At 39.0% G+C, this 20068-nt stretch overlaps 2 protein-coding genes across 4 annotated transcripts; one reads left to right on the top strand and one right to left on the bottom strand.

Annotated features, from left to right (window-relative positions):
- Positions 1-1364: 1364 nt before the first annotated feature.
- On the bottom strand, positions 1365-7128 carry si:dkey-31c13.1 (uncharacterized protein LOC100002197 homolog). Of its 2 annotated transcripts, XM_067584890.1 has the most exons (9): positions 6930-7128; positions 6507-6658; positions 5967-6083; positions 5582-5734; positions 4170-4348; positions 3766-3971; positions 3185-3423; positions 2794-2969; positions 1365-2578 (listed from the first exon to the last, which is right to left on the bottom strand). In XM_067584890.1, the coding sequence occupies exons 1-9, from the start codon at positions 7060-7062 to the stop codon at positions 1726-1728; spliced, it is 2208 nt and encodes a 735-aa protein (XP_067440991.1). In that variant the 5' UTR covers positions 7063-7128; the 3' UTR covers positions 1365-1725. The 2 variants fall into 2 exon arrangements, with proteins under 2 accessions (XP_067440991.1, XP_067440992.1); XM_067584891.1 differs by lacking the exon at positions 5582-5734.
- A 1093-nt stretch (positions 7129-8221) lies between these two features.
- On the top strand, positions 8222-20068 carry g3bp2a (G3BP stress granule assembly factor 2a). Of its 2 annotated transcripts, none has more exons than XM_067584892.1 (13): positions 8222-8392; positions 10267-10385; positions 10469-10550; positions 11433-11606; positions 11906-11996; positions 12131-12236; positions 12377-12557; positions 13931-14032; positions 14901-15003; positions 15092-15151; positions 15332-15463; positions 15596-15723; positions 16696-20068. In XM_067584892.1, exons 2-13 carry the CDS (start codon positions 10291-10293, stop codon positions 16975-16977), a joined length of 1536 nt encoding a protein of 511 aa, XP_067440993.1. In that variant the 5' UTR covers positions 8222-8392; positions 10267-10290; the 3' UTR covers positions 16978-20068. The 2 variants fall into 2 exon arrangements, with proteins under 2 accessions (XP_067440993.1, XP_067440994.1); XM_067584893.1 differs by having other exon boundaries at positions 8223-8392; positions 15596-15714.

The raw sequence follows: 20068 nt of genomic DNA, 5'->3' as shown, positions 1-20068 counted from the left end.
AAATGTCCATTAGGCCTAATTGATTTGTTAAATAAAAAAGGTTGTTAAAGACAACTTTGTTAATAGAAAACACAGTCATATCACTTCCACTTTCATTATTAGATGAGGCCTATATTGTTCTTTCTCATATTCAACCCTTAATTTTCATCAAAGGGACACACTATATAAACTGACTTATTCTATGTTTCTGTTATGGTTTTCAAATTTAAGAGTTTTTATTTCATTTGATGTTATAATACCTTTTTTTCTGTGACGAAAATGATAATGCATCATTTGTATGCTGTAGCCAAAGTGAAAGACACAAAGCTTTTTTGACCACTTGGTGGTGCTCAATATCTGGATTCGTTAAAGCCAGTCAAGCCAATGCGCCTGCAACAAATACTCAGTGGGGCAGCAGGTGTTATTCTACAGATGACCCCTCACTGTGACTTCCTTATGGGACTGAGTGACCTCTCACATTACATTATGTTGTAGGAATTTGCCTGCTTTCTATACTGCATAAGACTACATAAGTCACGTGACCTAGTTTAATAAATTTGGTACAGCTTGACATTCTTTTACCAGTGTTTCTATATTTCAGTCTTGCGTGTCTTCATCACGTAATAACTCAAAATGCATAACAATAGCAAGACATAACACCAATAATTGGAGCAATTTGATATGAATCGGCTTGGTAGCATTAAAACTGTAGGAGATCAAAAGGTTAAAGGACGGGTTCACAATTTTTCAAATCTGAAATAGTGACAACAGTTCACGGAATTAACATTGAAACAGGTTTTCGTGCTGTAATCATTCCTCCTGTTCATATTGACCAGTAGATCATTTCATAATACTATCCCACATAACTATCCCGCTATTTCTCCTAAATCATAAGGATGTTTATAAAGCAGCAATAGCGTCGTGTTTTGATGGCAACCCTGAATTTGCGAAACCCCCGCGAGATCTGTACACGTTGTTTGTAATTACAAGCATCAGAATAGACTGTTCAAGTGGTTTTCAAACTTTCTCACGCCAAGGACTCCAAAACTGACACAAATTAGACCACGGACCCCAATCTTTTGCCTTTCAGTATTTTATTACAGAAAGTGTATGAAACCCATGACCAAAACAGTCGTACATTCTGTCATTGTGTTACTATGGATGGAATTATAGTGAAAATAAATGATTCCCCTTTTTACTGAGGACACCCTGGGGTCCCCGGACCTCAGTGGGAACCACTGGACTATCCTGTAGTGTAGATTTAAGATTTCAGTGCATTGCAACAAACATCCAAGTAGCCTATAAGAGCATGATTTGTCACTTTCGGACTTACCTGCGAAGGTCTACAACGATGGGTTTCTTAATATTTATCTGACATCTTGGCCAAGGAGCAAGGATGAGGAAGCATTTCTAGTGCACTGATTTCTGTTATTATAAATTAAAATGTACTCTTTTTTTTTTTTTAATTTTCTAGCCGTATAGCCTACAGACTAAGCGGACTTAAAACTAAGTCAGACACAGACATTATTACAATACAGCAACAATATTTAAAAAGTTATTTGATAATTTGATATTTAATATCTCCCCCACATCGTTAACATAACATTAATACAAATGTGACAAAGTTTGTACAAAATGAACAGCAATGAGGTAATTAAACAAGTCCACAAAAAATACTGTGAAACATCTTACATATGGCCACAGGCTTTTGACAGGCTAATGTTACAACATGTAACATTATTGTTATTATAGATTAATTGATTTATGCATCTTTCTAGCCATCTCTGCACGACGCCCAGCTCTGCCAGGTAATCGCAGTTTTTGCCGGTTCTTTTTCAGAGGCCTTTGGTGCTCTGCAGCCTCAGAGCAACCTCTCTTAACTGGGGGTGTATATGACAGGGCAAAGGGGCCATGATGCGGAGTATGTTGTCTGACGTCCTCCAGAAGGTCCTCTAATTTCTCTATCACCCTGTCCATGTAGCTTCCGTCTTGGAGGTGGTAGACCTTGTCTGCCAATTCTTTTAACAGACTGTCACACCTCTGCCGCTTCTGTGCTTTTGTTCTGGGGTTGGTGAGGACTGTGGAGCTGGAGGATGATTCTGGAGAGTGGAAACCTGCATGGGTTTGTTGCTCAGAGTTGGAGGGTTTGGTCACTGTGGAGTGGCAGCCTGCATATGATGGTACAGAGGTATCTGAGCCGTCAACAGAGTGCCCCAGGCACACCTCATCGAGCATAAACAGAGGATTCTCTCTGTAGGCGAGGCACAGACTATCCCAACTCCAGCCCGGTACCAGGTTGAACACTGCACAAAAGTGCTTACATGGGAGCAGGTTTTCCTGCCAGTCTTTACATGTACATGATGGCATCCGACTCTCTGATCCAAAGGACACACTGTAATGTTGTGGTGTTGTCTGACTGTTGACTTTAAAGCTGGCCTCCCCTGCAGATGTCACTTGGCCCTCTGTGAATATCAGTGACTCCTGGTGCCTTGTCATGATGTGCTCAGCCACAATTCTTGGTTTGTCTCTGAGGTACGGCGGCACATTTTGGCTGTACACCCGGTAGTCACTTGAACATTTGGCGTTAAATTCAATGTATCTGTGAACAGATAAAGATTGAATTACTTCATACCACATTATATTTGGTTAGGTCCATATGTTTTTGGACAATGACAAAATTGTTATTTTGTGTCATTGTTCGAGATGCAAGAAACATGCATAAGATGCAATAACAGGAGCCTAACACTACATTTATGTTTTAAAATTTATTTTGGTTTTCTGTCTTTGGTTTGTTGGCCCTTTTTTGTATCTTACCTTTGATAAGATCTTGGCAGGAAATCCTGCACAATGACAGTGATGGTGTCACTGAGACTGCAGTTCTTGTAGCCCTTCAGGTACAAGTGATTGAGTGTTTCATTTTGTCTCTCAATTCCATTGTTTGTATAGAGAGCCACTCTCAGGTCTTCATTCTTGAATGCATTAACCCATCTCTAGTTCAGGACATACAATGTCACAAAATCATATTACAATCATATTCATAAGGAATTGTAGTTGAATATGTGTACTACAGTGCTAGTGAAACACAAACAAGGTTTTATCTTCAACATTTAAAAGGTGCACTAGACTAAAATGTTGTTTAAAGCTTTTTAGCATTTTGCTGCACAGGAATAAAAAGGACAGCTTTGAACTGGAAGTGCACACAAACCTCTGCTTGGCTAAGCCATTTGGTGGAGAACCATCTTCTCAGCCTCTCATTTGTCTGCCAGGCAGAGTGTTGTCTGAGGAAGAGCGTGCTGTTTTCAAATTCTTCAACTGTCCCAGAGTCCGCGATGGCCCGAAGCATTTTCAAAACTTCCTCCTCACATGTCACTCCATGATCCTTTTTTCTTGTCCATTCCACCCACGCTTTCTCCCGGTGAAAATCGCAGAGGAACACTTTGGAATCTAAGAAAAGTAAAGGTTCATAGTTCAATGGTTGTTCATAGTAAAATGTTGGTTTCAATTACAGAGTTATATTTCCCACTATATTTCACAATACCTTAGTTTGGTTAAATATAATCATTGACTGTACCTTATACAACTTAATTGTGAATGGGAAATTCAAGAAAATGTGTTGTATGTATCAAATGGTTTGTAATAAACAGGGTGGTGTGGGTAGACCCTACATAATGGATATAACAAGTGAGGGCAATACAGTTATTTTATGTGTTATCCTCTGATTTGCTATGCAAAAGTTCATCTTTCTTAAAAAATGGAATTAAGAAATCAAATGATTTAAATACTTACCCATGAACACCTCTTCGAGAGCCCCAATTTCTGCCTCACAGAAATCGACCATGAAGTGGGACGGTTTCCAGTCTGCATTCCACTTTTTGAACACCTCCAATGCCTCTCTGATGTCCTCCTTCTTTTCAGACTGTGTGACGAAGACTCCAACCACAATGTAATTTACATTAGTCCTCACACAGAGGAAGAAGAGGGGTACTGAATACCTAGGAGGCAAATTAAGTAGATTGGTATTATTACTCTCCAGTGCACCACTAACATTGTGAGGATGGATTGAATGATCACAAATAAACAATACATTATAATTTCAGCAGAATAGTCATGTAGACTTGAAGAAACATGATAAATACAAAACAGCCTGCGTATGTATGAATGACCTAATGAAGATATAATCATTACATTACTTGCTTGTACGATACGTTGCATCGAGCAAGCACATTTGTTGCCCATACAACACCAAAAGCCTCTTCTGCCATGGGGTCTGCAAACAGAGGAGCAACTTCTCAACGGTGCCATCATCCCTCTCCTGAGAGGGTCGGTACTCAATTGCACATCCGTCTTGCTTCCATGACTCCACCAGGTCCTGGAACATGTGAAGGCCAAACATAACTTTAATATATGTGCTTGTTTTAATAAGTTTCTGTCCTGTACTACATGTATGTAGTATGTACATCCATATCTACATCCTTCTTACACATACAACAATTTTATTATGTAGAATTTCAGCAACCATACACCATCTTGTCAAGCAGATTAAAACTGACTTTTCTTTGGTGGTCAGACACTTTCACTCTTTTCATGATCTCCACATGACTACGTGTTGTTTGTCTGGAAGAACAGCACCCACAACACAATCTTCACCTATAAATTCAGCTGGTCTACAAAGCTCTTCCTTGAGGTTGTGTCTAGATGGTAACCCTAGATTTGTGAAACTCTTGCAAGATTTATAACTACTTTGCAAAAAGTGGACTTAGTTGACTTAGCAGGAGACCACTTTTCACTTCCAACCATGACTGTCATGTTTCCAACCGTGAGTCAGGGCAGTTTTTTTAAAAACCTATCTACAATTGCCGTGGTGTTTACTGTTGCCATGACAATGAAGGCTGCCTAACTTTAAGGAAGTAGTAACTTTAACCCACACCACGTTTCAAGTGATCATTTTATCCCAAACCATGATCTTTTCCTAACCCTAACCAAGTGGTTTTTGTGCATAAACCTAACCACACCTTAACCACGGTGCTTTCACATCATTCTCCTCATATCATATGAATGTAGATGTGCTTCAAACTCGGCAAGACAAGAATATTTTGAAGCAGCTCCTGGTATATCTGCCATTGATGGCGTGTGCAGAGTCAAGTGCTACTGTGCTGAATCAAGTTACCATCCAGACATGACCCTTCCTGGACTATGTCTTTACTTTTTGCATGATGATGTTGCGGATGTCCTTATCTAAAGGATAGAATCTTCTCTGAGTAGGGGAAGGGGGATTAGACCCTCGGAAAAACTCCTGGACATAGCTGTTGAGATGCTGCCGGCACCTCCCTTGACCCTGCCAGTGTCAGGCTCTCTATGTGCTTTTTAATACTAGCATCAATGAGTCCACGCACTTCTGCTGCCTACAAGTTCAAGCAAATCAAATTGACATCACCAGCAATATCTTCAACAAACAAACAGGTAGTTGACTGATAAGCATAGCTTGTACTGCTTGGCATGAGAGTCAGCAGAGCCGAACAACTGCATATACAGTATTTACAAAGAAATCCTATGGGAACTGAAACCAGAATTTGTAAGGTCAAACCCAGCATAAGGCACAAACCTTTCCAAAAATGGGGTGGTTTTTATGCTCCGTCACATGTGGGAAATAAGCAGTGAACATCTGCTCTGTTCCCACATGTGACGGGTCTCCTTTTAGCGCTTTTCTCACAGCTGCCGATTTTTCTCGCCTCTGATATGGGGTGTCCTCGTTTATCTAGAAACACAAAACTCAGAACTAGCACTCAATTCTATTCAACCTTTTGTCATTGTTTGGTATGAAAGAACATTACAAATATGGTCTACTAAGATAGGAATGGAAAAATGACAGTGATACAGTGAACAAAGGAACTTGGAAAACCAAGGCCGGATGTACAGAATGCACAGGAATATTGGAAACACTGGCTTTCCCAAGACAAAATAACAATCTACATAATATAGTATCTCACCTTATAATCAGGAAATCTACATATATGCACTGCATATATGGCTGCAGGACAACCAGTTTTTTTTGTTGTCTGCATTCTGGTCTCCGCAAACACATGGTCTTCTTTGTGATGCTTTGCCTGAAAGAAATCATTGTTAGATAGCATTTATACAGTCAGTGATATCCAAAGACAGAGTCCACCACCAAAACCATAACATTCCTGTTGTCCTGAAAGAAACTTAACATGTGTAGGCTACACTTTTAGTGTGCAGGATAGTATTTGACCCGGTGCATCAGAAAGATGCAGGAAATGCCAATAATCCTCAATAATGTCAAAACGGTGCATTTAAACACAATATAAGTAGCCTACATATTCAAATGTGGTTTCTTGGAAACGTAAGGTTTTGTACTTTTTAGATGTGACTGTAAGTTTATCATTACACATGATAACCCCACCACACACACACACACATATATAGTTGATGAGAAATGTAGCATCTTGTACTATGGTTAACTAGCATTACAGTGAATGAGAAGGAGAGTGAGAGTGAGAGTGACCTACCATTTTCTCTTCTCGCTTCCTTTTATCTGCGGCATGTTTATCTCGCCCCTGGTGGCATATAAACGTTTTTGTGCCAAGCACAACAAAGGGCGTGCCATCAAATGCAACTGTCTTCAGCTGCCAATGGACAGCCTTCCCCGTTACACTCAATTCTGTGAAGAGAAATTACCTCAGATTTGTCTGTAGATTGAACGAGCAATTCCCAAGTACAGAGTGACATTAGTAGCGAGTACCAACTAACTTCGTTAGCTAGTTAGCCAACTTTAATTTTAGCTGACAGCTACAGTAACGTTATTATACTGCAACAGAGTAATTTGTCAACTCGTCATGACTGGTTCAAAGACTACAACAGCTCGCTAAACTAGCTAGCTAGCTAATAACGTTGATTATTAGCTAATAACGTTATTGTTTGGATGAAATTACCAGTTTTTCCAAACAATTTGTCGCTCTTTAAAACAACAAATTTAGTCTTGGTTTTCTCCTCGTAAGAATGCAGATGCGCTTCAAACTCGGCGAGACAAGAATATTTTGAAGCAGCTCCCGGTATATCTGCCATGCTAACAAACAGTATACATCCATGGTACAGACTCAAGCGCTACTCTGCTGAATTAAGTGCGCATGTGCGAGACTCGCAAATCTAGGGTTACCATGAGATGTATAGGGTTACCCAGACCTTCTTCTTCTTCTTCTTCTCTTTGTTTCATGGCGGTTGGCATCCATACATTCACATTACTGCCACCTTCTGGAATGTAACACATTAACAGTACAAACTTTTATTTTTATTGAACAATTTCAAATTCTCATTAATTCAATTCAGTCTCAAGAAGGATACAAAAGCATGCATACAAACAGTAAATATAGAAAATATACATATATATGTACATATACATACTGTATACTCTAAGTGTAATTAGTGTATACATACATATGCACATATGCTTTTTATAACATAATTACGAGAAGGAAAAAGAGACAAAAAACATTTTAAATACTTGGGGGGTTGAGAATATAACAAATGTAAGCTATAGATATTTGAGCACAAGGACTATAACTCAAAATGCAAGAGACTTAGACATGACTTCATGTAATCCATTAACAGACTGGTTATTCTCGTATAACATCTTCTTTATGGATATTCACAGTACAAACTATTTATATTGTCCACCCGAAGTCATCCCATTCATGACATTTTCCATTCTATAACGCAGACCCAATTCAACTCAACTCTGTTTTGCTCCTGAAATAACTTTGTTTACGGTGAATTTGCATATCTTTATAGGCCGCTCCATTGCATTTTTAAAACTTCAACAACTTTGCACACTTGTCTAATGTATACAGTATGTTATCCTATGCTTATATTTTATTTTTTATTATATTTATAGTCTATGCTAAGTTTTTTTCCCTTACATTCTTGTACTGAGCTATTTTAATTTATTATTTGTTGTGTTTATTTTTCTCTCTCTTCTAACGTTAATATGTGAATTTACTATCTATCTATCTATCTATCTATCTATCTATCTATCTATCTATCTATCTATCTATCTGTACATGACCCAGCATTAGTAGAAAGTTGCGGAGGGGAGGGAGGGGGGAGATTTGTCTGACGTCATATTCATGTTGCCCAGTGTAAACAGCTCATTGGCTGAGCCGCGGTGATGGGGGTTCCCTGCCCCAGATTGCAGGGGTAAAACAATAAATCGACCCTATCACTTTAAATCTTCAATCTCTGGTACAGCAGAGATCATATACTGTCAGATAGTGGAGCGTGGGAAATATCACATTATACACCTGGGATACTCTGTATTTCAGAACAGTTTACAGACGGTTACTCGTAGTTTATTTATTACAAAAACCATTCTGTCTACATAGATAGGTCCTTTCATAAGGTAAGTTTAGCCATCCTCCAACCAAAAAAAGTCTATGCTATGTCACGGCTGACAAGCTAACCGCCGCACCAGCTAAATGTTAACGTTAGCTGCATTGTCTTGTCAAAACCACGACTGCTCGTTACGAAAGCAAGCAATAATTCAAAGTTGCCAACTGCGTGTGTAGCTGCTGTACGAACAGCCTACATTACCTGTCTAGTTAAGAAATACGAATATCAACCTAATTTAAATCTGCCTTCCTTTGTTTTCCTTGAGCTAGCATAGCGCTCAACTTCAACGGTTCGACAGTCAACTTAACGCAAGTTGGGGGTAATTTATACTTTAGTTAGAAAAATGCGTATTGTACAATTAATTATAACTAAAGAGTTGCTATTCTTCATTTCGGGTCGAGTAGACATTTTATTGGTGCACTACAGCGGCTATTGCAGGGCTTAACATTGTGTCAGCTTGATGTTTTTTTTTCTCCTCGTTTGCAACCAGCGTGCAAGTTACTTGTGTGAAAGTACAGCAAAAAAATAACATGTTATTATTTTCTGCGTGTTGGCGGCCGTCACAAATGTTTTCCGTAAGATTTGTATGTAAAAAGTGACCGCCGGCTGAAGGGAAAAACGACGACGCCACAAGTTAGCTTACCTAGAGCTAATGTTGGCTAAGCTAACTAGCAATGTCGCAAGCTTGGCGTTGCTTTTCCGTTTTGCTGTTAAAGATGAGATAAGCATTAATATTAATTTTGCTGTGCTTATATGATTGACAGTAGAGGCGCACGATGATCCTTAAATAGCTATAACATGCACGTATGATTTAAATTATGCATCTGTCACCGCATATCGCTAGTAATGAACATGCGACACATGTAAGATAAAATGTTGTTAGCCTAAATATTGGGAGGCCTCTCTTAAATAGTAGGCCACTGATCTACAGACAGACGTATGTAACACATATATGTGACGTACAGGTTTTTTTTAAAGTAGGATTTAGTTAATTGTAGTAAAGTGCTTTTTCTCTGCTGCCTGACTCGAACGCCCGCATCGTCGCTTCCTATTTTATCTCCAGCCGGTTTCCCCCCTTTGTCTCATTGGATGAACGTGATGGCGCAGTTGAATGTTAGCTGGTAGGTTAGCCAGCGAGCTGTCTTTTCCTGTCAGGTTGATGTGGGTCAGATCAAACATGGGCCTAGTGAGACAAAGAAAGTAAAACATTGTTCCGTTGAAAGGAACACGTTTTTGTTCCTTTTTTTTGTCCTGTTCAGACATATCTATGTTGTTGATATGAGGTACAGTAAACATAAATGCGTACTAATATATAGGCTTCCTTAAAAATGACCTGACCCCAAACAATCCATATAATTGACTCTAATCTTGATTTTATTTTTTTTTATTTTTAAAAGAAATTTTCTCCTGCACTTGGTTGTTACAGGTTTCGTGGTTAAAACTAATGCAGAATATTACAACAGCCCTGCAAAAACCCCACCTTTTTAAAAGCTTACAATGTTCACTTTTTGTTGACTTGGGGATTCAACTTTACCCTTTCAGTTTTGTGGCTGCTGTTAGTTTCTGGTGCTGTTGAACTGGATTGCGTTATGACAGTAGAAACACCACCCGAGTATAATGCAATAAAACTCACCAGCACCACAAAGTACAGTCTCTTAAATGACTGTAAATGTGTAATCAGCACCTCTCTAAAAAATTTGAACAAGAACTAAACATTATGATCTTCATGGATGGAGATGTACTACAGGGCTGTAATAATGGACTGCATTAGTTTTAGTTAAATGTACCTCATTAACTGCCAACTGAGTGTGCGTTTATATACAATATGTGTCAACTCGTATTTCAAGACAATATAACTAAATACTGGTTTGTCTTCTGTTCCAGCACTTAATATTGTTTACCAAAGAAATGGTGATGGAGAAGCCAAGTCCCCTGCTTGTAGGGCGGGAGTTTGTGAGGCAGTATTACACACTCTTAAACAAGGCACCAGATTTCCTGCACAGGTAATTATCGAAATGTGATGTGGTAGCAAATACATATGTGGATTTTTGGGAATACTTATATGTCATGTTGTTGTGCCATTTAGGTTTTATGGGAGAAATTCATCCTATGTTCATGGGGGACTTGACCCAAGTGGAAAGCTGGCGGAAGCAGTGTACGGGCAAGCGGTAGGTAAAAACTAAAGGAGAATTCTCTTTGAAAATACAATTTAGTGGGTGTCTGATACCAGGTTATTCATTTGTTTTCTACTGCCCCCTCCTGCATTGCAGTTATACTCAATTTTTACAATTACTTGAGCTCTGCTCAAATGCTTTAGTGGACTGGAGCTGTGTCCCGTTTCACCTCTTCCTACTTTCGTATTTATTGTTATTGACTTTTTGAGAACAGTCAAACAACAATAGAGAAAGAAAACAATGACAAAAAAAGAAATTACTTCCTACAAATTTTAATCAGATTTTGAGTTTGTAGTGTGTTCAAACTGAGATAAATTTATTTTTTTCAACTTGGTCCGTGCGTATACTAAATTCACATGATTTTTAAAAGTTGTGCAGATGGACACTGTAGCTTCCTCCTAATTCTATTGTACATACTATTTTTACACAGTATGTATATGCTGTTCTTTATAGCATACTGTTTTTGTAGTAAGCACACAAGAAACGAACATACATCAGCATAACATAGTAACAGGAAACGGTTCTATATGTGCGGCAAAAACTGCTGATAATCTTAACAGAGAAAAAGCAAAACGTTTCCCACTATGACACTTGATTTGTTTTTCTAGATATTTCTGTCGCTGTTTTTGCAGCCATGAGTATCTCCTCACTCCCTTTGTGCATTGAATTGTGGGTCATTAGTGTCAATCGAAAGTGCCATTAAAATATCAAGTGTTTTTTAGTATGCATGCTGACTTTTTTGATTGTATGTAATTTTGTCACTTGAACACACTACACCATTTTAGAATTACAGGATGATGTTTGTTGATTTCAACCAATTTGTCCCTTATGGGTTTTTTTTTTTTTTGGTTCTCTATTTCACTCTGTATCTCTTAGGAAATCCACAAGAAGGTCATGTCTCTGCAGTTCAGTGAATGCCACACAAAGATCAGGCATGTGGATGCCCATGCCACACTAAGTGATGGAGTGGTGGTGCAAGTCCTCGGAGAATTGTCCAACAATGGTCAGCCCATGAGGAAGTTTATGCAAACGTTTGTGCTTGCTCCAGAGGTGAGTACATCTACCTTTCAGTCTCATCGATTTTTAGTTGTAAATAAGAATTTTTGATCTTCTGATTGGCTCAAACAGAGCTGGTAAAACAAAATGAGTTGCTATTGCTAAAATGAAATTACTCTGAAAAAAGAGGATTATTTGAAAGAATACCAATAAATGAATAATAGAATAAATGTCAAGGTCATTCAATTTAATATGTGGTTAGCTTTGTGATTTTTCAAATCGATGCTCTTGAACACAACAAAATGTTTTGTTGTTATTTTTTCTCTTCACATGACAAATTTGATTTTCTTTAGGGTTCAGTGGCAAACAAGTTCTACGTCCACAATGACATCTTCCGTTACGAGGACGAGGTTTTTGGAGACTCTGAAGCTGAGCTTGATGAAGGTAAGATGTTCACAAATATCCCATAAAGACCTTGTTTGTTTTTTGTGAGTTTTTAGCTCATGTGTTCATGGTTGAATGCGAGGGTGCTCATGCAAATAAGTTCTCGATTTGTTTTTTGCTTTTTCCTCATTTAGAGTCAGAAGAGGAAGTTGAAGAGGAGCAAGAAGACAGGCAGCAGTCCCCCGAGCCACTTCAAGAAAGCCCTAACAGCACCACCTACTATGAACCTCATCCCGTCACGTATGCTAAAACTTATCATAACTTTGATATCATATTTAAATGTTTCCCTTTGTTTTGTTTTTTAATGTAGCATGGATTATTTTGCCTATCAGAGTTGATTTATCTGTGGAAGTGTAATCATGCTGATTTGTGCTCTGTAGTAATGGAGTAGAGGAGCCAATGGAGGAGCCAGCTCCAGAACCCGAGCCGGAGCCTGAACCAGAGCCCAAAGTTGAGGAGATAAAGCCTGAAGTAGATGAGAAGGTTCTGGAAGAGATGGAGGAGAAAGCCCCCTCACCCGTCCCTGTGGAGTCCCCACCAAATACCCAGGAGCCTCCCAAGGTGAGGCCGATGTTTCTCATGTAGTTTACATCTCAGTAGTTTTCTTGAATAAGATTACTAAAGCTAGTCTGAGTTCACTGAATCTTTGATGTCTTATAACTGAGGTGCTGTAATCTGTGAGTTTTACATGCACTTGAGTAACTGGGTTAGAGCCGGGTTTCTCCAGTAAGTTGATTTTGAGATACCTGGTTTCTGTTGTCAGGGCAGAGGATAAGAAAAACCTGATTTGTCCAGCTAGATTTCTCCTAAAGAACACAGATTTCTTGTGTACTGGTAACCGGGTTTCTATTTTATTATCCAGCCAAATAAGCTGAACAATAATTCAGGCTATTTTTGTGGTAATGACCTTTAACTTGGCACAGTCTGTGCTGCTTTTTCCCTCATTACTCTGTGTCTTGTCATTCCCCCAACAACAGACTGATTTGTTAAGTAAAGTAGGTCATAGGCAAGCAGGTAACTAGTCCATCACACCACCTTTTTAGATTTCAGCAAAACATGAAGTCAGTGTGAGGTCACGATCTGAGTGTTGCAGAGAGTCTGTCTGTATTGGTTTCTATTTTTCGCCCACTCTCTCGTGTGCTCGATTTATCTCTGTACCAAGGCGTATTAGCCTGAGATGGGAGGAGAAATGGAGAGACTACACCTGAACAGTCTTTATAGTATGGAAAACCCCCGGTTCACACAGGGAAAGTGACGGTGGGCCGGCTTGATCCAAGGAGAGATAATTACGCGACTGGATGCATTCTTGTATTTAAATGAATTCCATCCAAAATTTGAGTGAAACACAAAGTATCCTCTAGAAGTCTAAATAAGTCGATAACCACTATCAGATACATTCAGGCTGTGATGAAAAACTGTGCTCACTCTGACTGCCTGTCCTCTCACTGCACCATCAGTCTGCTCTGGCACAGATGCGCTAAAAAAAAATCCAACTGCAGCGTCCTCTGTCACTAATAGTTAAATTAAGAAAGCTATGCTTCAAAAATAAAGATGGGATAGGGGAGAAATCTGATTACTGACTTGCTGCATGCGTAACCAGATTTACAGTATCCAGGGTACTACAGTGCATGTAAATGTCAGTTTATTCAAAAAAAGGCTGTTTGTTGTGGATGTCAGACAACCAGAGATCTGTTCCCACACAGGAACACAGTTATTTCTATTCAATAATTTTCCATCAAGCTTACAAAAACGTATTCATGTATTTTATTCTCAAGTTTGTCTAAGTTATTTTGCCATGCACAAACCAGTAGCACATCACTCAGCCACCAGACATTTCTGTGGTGGCAGTTACATGCTCTGCCCAATTATATACCCACTAATATTTTTAGTGTGTTGTTGCAGCCCTAACGATTCAATTACTGCATCACTCACAGACTTTCTCCTGGGCCTCAGTGACCAGTAAAAACCTGCCTCCTTCTGGTTCAGTCACCTCCTCTGGAATCTCTCCCCATGTTGTTAAAGCTCCAAGCTCACAGGTAAATAAATACCACTGGACGTGAAATTTGTGGGATATCATTTAAGAAATATATTCTAATAAAACGAACTGCGAGGGAACATTACACATGGGTCACTATGAAATCTATACTACACTACGCAGGAGTCTACCACAATGTTTTCATCAGCTTGTTATCCATTGCATTGAAGATTAGATGGTGACTGTAGATTTAAGTGATTGAAGACAGTAGATTTTAATGTGTGTATGTGAGGAGTACCACTGTTAGAGCTAGGTTCTCATCTATTTTCAATCAAGGTAAATTCCCTTTTTAAAGCTTTTAAGTAATTACAAATAAGAGTACAAAAATATGGTAATATTTTCGTGCTCCCTTTTTGCATCTGACCTTATTCATATTTGTGTGCTAGTACTACTGTCCACCACTGTAGTTGATTGATAGAAGTGGGACCACTGATTCTTTACAGTTTTATTCTAGAAGGGGAAAAACAAAACTTATCTGAAAACAACTGAAGTTGAAGTTTTATAAATTGTTAGGATGAATTCAGATACTACTACTGCATCAACAACAGCAAAAACTCTCAAAAGTAGACGAGTGAAAGTTGGAGTGGCTGAGGAGCGTCCTTAAATTTTGATCTAACCTGAAAGCAAAATTGTAGCACACAAAATACCAATATAACAAAAAATGGGTTGACGGGACAAGCAATCACTTCAGAAAATGTAATTTTCCTGTGTCAATGCCCAAATCAGTGAGCATTGCAACAAAGTGACGAAAAAAACACACATTTATGATGAGCTGACTTCAGCTAATTGTCTCAAGCACCATGTAAAGCCACGATAAAAGCGTAGTCTTTTTTTGTTTGTTTGTTTAATGTGACACTTCCTTCATACAGCCCAGAGTTGAAGCAAAGCCGGAGGCACAGACAGCACCCCTCCGACCCCGAGACCAGCGCACGCGGGACAGACCAGCCTTCACTCCACGGGGTCCCCGGCCTGGTACTGCCAAAACCACTTTCCCCAAATCACTGTTTAAGAGTGTTTATTTGGTTTATTCTTAAACTCTGCATGTCTTTGTCACTAATAGATGGTGTTGCATCTTCGGAGTCACAAACGGGAAAACCACACTTAAGTTTTGTTAACAAAGGTAAATATTTAAGTCACATTTGAGTTAATTAATCATCCTGTTTCATGATTATTCTTCCTCAGTGAGAGTATTATTCAGTCATTGGCTTCTTACACTTGAATTTCACTTGATGCCGGGACTTCTAAGTTCTTTAAAGCTGATCTGATGTTTTTCTGCTTGCTTTTTCGTTGTGACCTGCAGGTGGCAGGGGAGACGCTGAATCTGGTGACATGGACAGCAGGCGGATCGTCCGATACCCAGACAGCCATCAGCTTTTTGTCGGCAACCTCCCACATGACATCGATGAGAGCGAGCTCAAAGACTTCTTCATGAGTATGTTTCCTCAAAAAGCAATAACATTGTCAATGCACTCTTTATTTATGTAATTACTCAGTTTAAAATACTCCATGCCTGTTTTTGACTGTAAATAAATGTAAGTTTAATATCTTTTTTTTCATATTGCAGCATATGGAAATGTTGTTGAGCTGCGGATCAACACCAAGGGTGTCGGTGGGAAGCTTCCCAACTTTGGATTTGTGGTCTTTGATGACTCTGATCCTGTGCAGAGAATCCTGGGGGCCAAGGTAGAAGGGGCATGTATTGACATTTCATTACCCACTTTCATTCATTTGGTGGTGGTTTGGTGACACGCATTTTTACAATTAGCTTGACACTGGATTTCACAGTTGGGTTAAACACCCATAGGACATGAAATGCTTAAAGATGTTGTCTGTTATAATACTTACATAATGTTAGTTTCCCAGTGTGATTTCAGTAACAAATTTCACTTGTTAACAGAGAATCCAAGACCGCGATCAGACCAACTATAGCATTGCGTCAAAAAATAAAATAAGCAGTAAAAGAAGTGCAGTTTGAAGGCTTTGAGGCAGAATTTGACAGCTCTGGGAAGCTTTCACTGCAGCCATATTTTTCTGCAAAAGCTAAAATTGGCTCAATGCTTCTGTAAACCCTATAAGTGCTCAACCTACAACGTTAGCTCGCAGTTATTTAATTGACCATCATAGTGTTTTCCTGGATGACACTGGACTTCAAAAGTTAAGCCAGGATCAAGTTTTATGCTTTTTTTTTTTTTTTTTTTTTTTAAAATCCCTCTATGGTGGAACAGACTCTGAAACACTTTATAGCAGGTTATGATACTCTGAGACAGGATTGTACAACTTTGGAAAATTGTCATGTTGCAACAATAACAAGATAAAGAAATTCGATGTTCAGGTTACAAACCCCGCATTCTTTTTACAGAACCTTTCACTCGCTGGAGTTGTCATTCAAATGAATGAGGCAGCTGAGTGTTTTTTGTTTTTGTTTTTTTTTCCTCCATGCGTTGCTGTTGTCTGTCTGAACGTGGCCTTTGAGGTTGGTTTATTTTACTGGCAAGGACACACTGGATGAATTTATCAGATCAAACCAGTGTGATGCATAAGATTACTCTCATAGATAAAACAAACCTGTGTGCAAACCAGTGAATGATGTGGGTCGTGAAATTGACGGGGAAATATTAAGTCCTGGTTTCTTCCGTAGTGACCTTTTTGCTCTTCTTCCTGCAGCCCATCATGTTCCGAGGTGAAGTGCGTCTGAATGTGGAGGAGAAGAAGACGAGGGCGGTGCGTGAACGAGAGACCCGCGGTGGAGGAGACGAACGTCGGGACATGAGGCGCAACGACCGGGGTCCTGGAGGTTCTCGAGGCATCGTGGGAAGCGGAATGATGCGTGAGCGTGACGGGAGGGGACCACCACCCCGAGGCAGCATGGCCCCCAAGCCCGGCATGGGCTCTGGAAGGGGCTCCGGTGGCCAGGGAGAAGGTCGCTTCACAACCCAGCGCCGCTGAGAAGAGCACCACCTGCAGTGTGGAAGTAGTACCGTGTTCTTCATCTTCAACCGTTCTCGTTAACGAAAAGAAAATCTTCATGTATAAACGTATATATTTGTTTTTGTTTTTTTTGTTTTGTTTTTTATTTTTTGTTCCCTCTTTGCTTTGGAATGTGACACAGCCTGTCAACCATTTGTTTGTGAAATAGACAAAACAAAATAAGCAAACAAAAAATTCGCTTATTAGTTGTGAGCTGAGCATCCTTTTTGGGTATCTCAAGAATTCACAAACTTTAATTTGTAAATTCGTGAAAAAAGGCAAACCAACCAGGAGTAATCTGCCACATTAGGAGGGACTGATAAAGACTTGTAACTACGATAATACAGCCCATCATTTGGAAAAGAGATTATATGCCTTGACTTAACTGGGGCGCTGCTTCACGAAATCCCTCTATTGCACATTTTATATGGTAGTTTTCTGCCCGTTACTGTTGGAAAAGAGTGAGATGCAAAATTTGTGCAGTTCCAGGGGAAAAGCTTGCCTTTTACTTTTTTCCTTTTTGAGAGACCACTGCTTCAAAATTGCATAATGCACTCATCAATATGCACTAATGGGTACTTTTGTCGTGTTACATTGACAACCATGCTCGGAACGCAGCTGGAGAGACCTGTTTGTCTCAAAGCGATACGACTTACGGGGCAGGCCTCGCTCACAGCCTGTTCGCTGTGACCAATGTACTTTTCACACTTTTGACCCAAAACTACGCTTCAATTACTGCTGGATGGACAAGATGACAAGCAAATCTACATTATATTTTTCCTCATTTATAAATAATAAAAAAAAAAAAGCTCAAATCCTTGACTTTTCACCAAACGAGTGGGGGGACAAAGGATAAACAAGAAACAAAGCTGAATAGAAGAGTGGTGGTAATGATGGCGGCTCGCTCCGTTTTTCTTTTGATTCCAAGTTTGTTTGTTTTGGTTTTTTTTGTTTGTTTGTTTTTTTTTTCTTCATGTTTTTCCCTGCCAGCTAGACCGCAAAACTGGGACGGACGACACCTCCCTCCCTCTTCCCTCCCTTTTCTGTCTTAAGTGCGGAGTAACAGAATAAATGTACAGCAAAAATCACAGTTTACTGTATGTTTTGTTTTTTTCTGCGTATATTTTCATTTTCTCTTTCGACTTGATAAAAGCATGATGGTGCCTTCTCTATTTCACCTTTTCCAGTCTTACTAAAAAGCGTTGCGGTTCGAGGCTCGCTGCCTCCTAATGTGGAGCTGCTCATTTTGAACTATTGTCTACTGGGAGCAGATTTAAAAAAAAAAAAAAAAAAAAAAAAAAAAAAAAACTTGCAGTATTCACAAGATTAAAGTTTTTTTTTTTTCTGGTGCATATTTGATTTTTTCCATACTGTTTTACTACCTAAGATGATCTGCTGTGAGTTTTGTACATTTGTTTTGTATTGTGTCTGTTCTGGGTTTTGTAGAGACAATAGGTGCCTCGAGTTCTGTTTGATGTTAAATGGTTAAAGAGGTGCACATGAAGAACTTCTCCCAAAAAAAAAAAAAGGTACATTAAAGACGGTGAGAGTTGACATGCTTTGTCCTTGGTTTTAACAAGTCATAGCTCAACACGAGGATGATTTTCAGTGAACTGAGGTTTGCATTTTGGAAAGAGAAAATTGTCTCAATGTTTCAGACACTGTTGATCCTTACTTTCAGTCTGACCATAGTTTTTTGCAACTCATGGCAGCACTCGGGTTAATTCCTGGACTCACAAGTTGTCAGACTGTTCTTTTTTCAGCAACAATTTTGTAATCTGTGTGGGTGGGCTGGCTGTAGTTCCAGCCCACAGACTAGCAAATAATTGTGCTCACTTTTTCTAGCCGTTTATGCATTTGTATTTTCATATGCTGATTATTCATTGTGCTTATTATATTCATTTATTTTTTACAGTCAGTGTGAATGCCATACTGGTAGGCTTTTTCTTGTCCACTACCGTAATTTTTCTTTTCTTTTCTTTTTTTTTTTTTTTTACCACTCGATAGGGAGGGAAGATCTTGGTTTCAGCTGGGAAGGAAAAAACATGACAAACATGAGATGTTATCTGTTATTTTTGTTGTTATCTTGCACTGAAATGGGAAGTGAAATTTGATGTAGCATTTTTCTGGACAAACATGCTAATGAGGTCTTCCTTGTCTGGTGGTATTGCACTATTTCCAACATTTCTGGGACAATCTGTCAGTTTGAACACAGCCTCTCTCCAAATTTCTCATCTGGCATAAAAAAAAAAAAAAAAAAAGTCAGCCTGAAATGTTTGCTCACTTGCAGTTGAAATGAGATTTGATGTACAGACATGGCACATTTAATGTAGTTTTCCCTCAGTAATGCTCAGCTACACTCTTGTAGCTGAGATTAAAAAAAAAATATTTTCACATGTGAGGAATAATATCAGTTTGACCTTTATATTACAGAAACTTTCCAGGTCCTTGAGTGTTTATTTTTAACACTTCTCATGGGTGACTGTACCCCGAATGTTTATTTGTCAGGTAAATTGCATAACACGGGCACTTGACTGCAATCATACTTTTACAGCAGAGGTCAATGAAGAGAGTGGTGAAGAAGAGCCATCATGCTTTCAGACCAATCTGTGCTTTTACATCTCAGTGGTGGTAAAATGTTTGAACGTATCAAATTTATGGTTGGATCTTTTTCACCGAGGTCTTCGAGGACCACAACCTTCTCCAAACTTTCAAGGATCCTCAAAAGCTGTAAATGTAAAAAAAAAAAAAAAAAAAAAAAAAAAAATATTTTTTTTCCTGTGGTTGAAAATGCAGTAGAGTGGATCCGCATTGTGAATCATTCCAGTCCTCTTGAATGGAAATAGAAGTACCTTCTTGGCTTTAGCAGGTGTGGTAAACAGTTGGCTGCCATCTTAATTTACTGTGTTTACCCTTAACTTGTTGCTAGTACAAAACCGTTGCAGGTGGAGAATCTTTTTTTTTTTGTTTTGTTTTAATTTTATTTTATTTTTTGTTCTTTTTTTTTTCCTTTCCATTTTGAATGTGTTGGACTTAACATACAATAAACTACTGATATCAGCACCACTCA

The sequence above is a fragment of the Thunnus thynnus genome, chromosome 3 (assembly GCF_963924715.1).
Source record: "Thunnus thynnus chromosome 3, fThuThy2.1, whole genome shotgun sequence".
Lineage (NCBI taxonomy): Eukaryota > Metazoa > Chordata > Actinopteri > Scombriformes > Scombridae > Thunnus > Thunnus thynnus.
Note: the sequence above shows the minus strand (reverse complement) of the source record. Positions and strands in the feature narration are given on the sequence as shown.

Bases quoted from the DNA above. Each gene is read 5' to 3' on its own strand.
- si:dkey-31c13.1 (XM_067584890.1), bottom strand. From the start codon at position 7,062: ATGGCAGATATACCGGGAGCTGCTTCAAAATATTCTTGTCTCGCCGAG. The intron at 3,972-4,169 runs GTAATGTAATGA...TTTGCCTCCTAG, and splicing joins GCAACGTATCGTACAAGCAA to GTATTCAGTACCCCTCTTCT. The intron at 2,970-3,184 runs GTTTGTGTGCAC...GTCCTGAACTAG, and splicing joins AATGGCTTAGCCAAGCAGAG to AGATGGGTTAATGCATTCAA.
- g3bp2a (XM_067584892.1), top strand. From the start codon at position 10,291: ATGGTGATGGAGAAGCCAAGTCCCCTGCTTGTAGGGCGGGAGTTTGTG. The intron at 15,464-15,595 runs GTATGTTTCCTC...TTCATATTGCAG, and splicing joins GCTCAAAGACTTCTTCATGA to CATATGGAAATGTTGTTGAG. The intron at 15,724-16,695 runs GCATGTATTGAC...TTCTTCCTGCAG, and splicing joins TGGGGGCCAAGGTAGAAGGG to CCCATCATGTTCCGAGGTGA.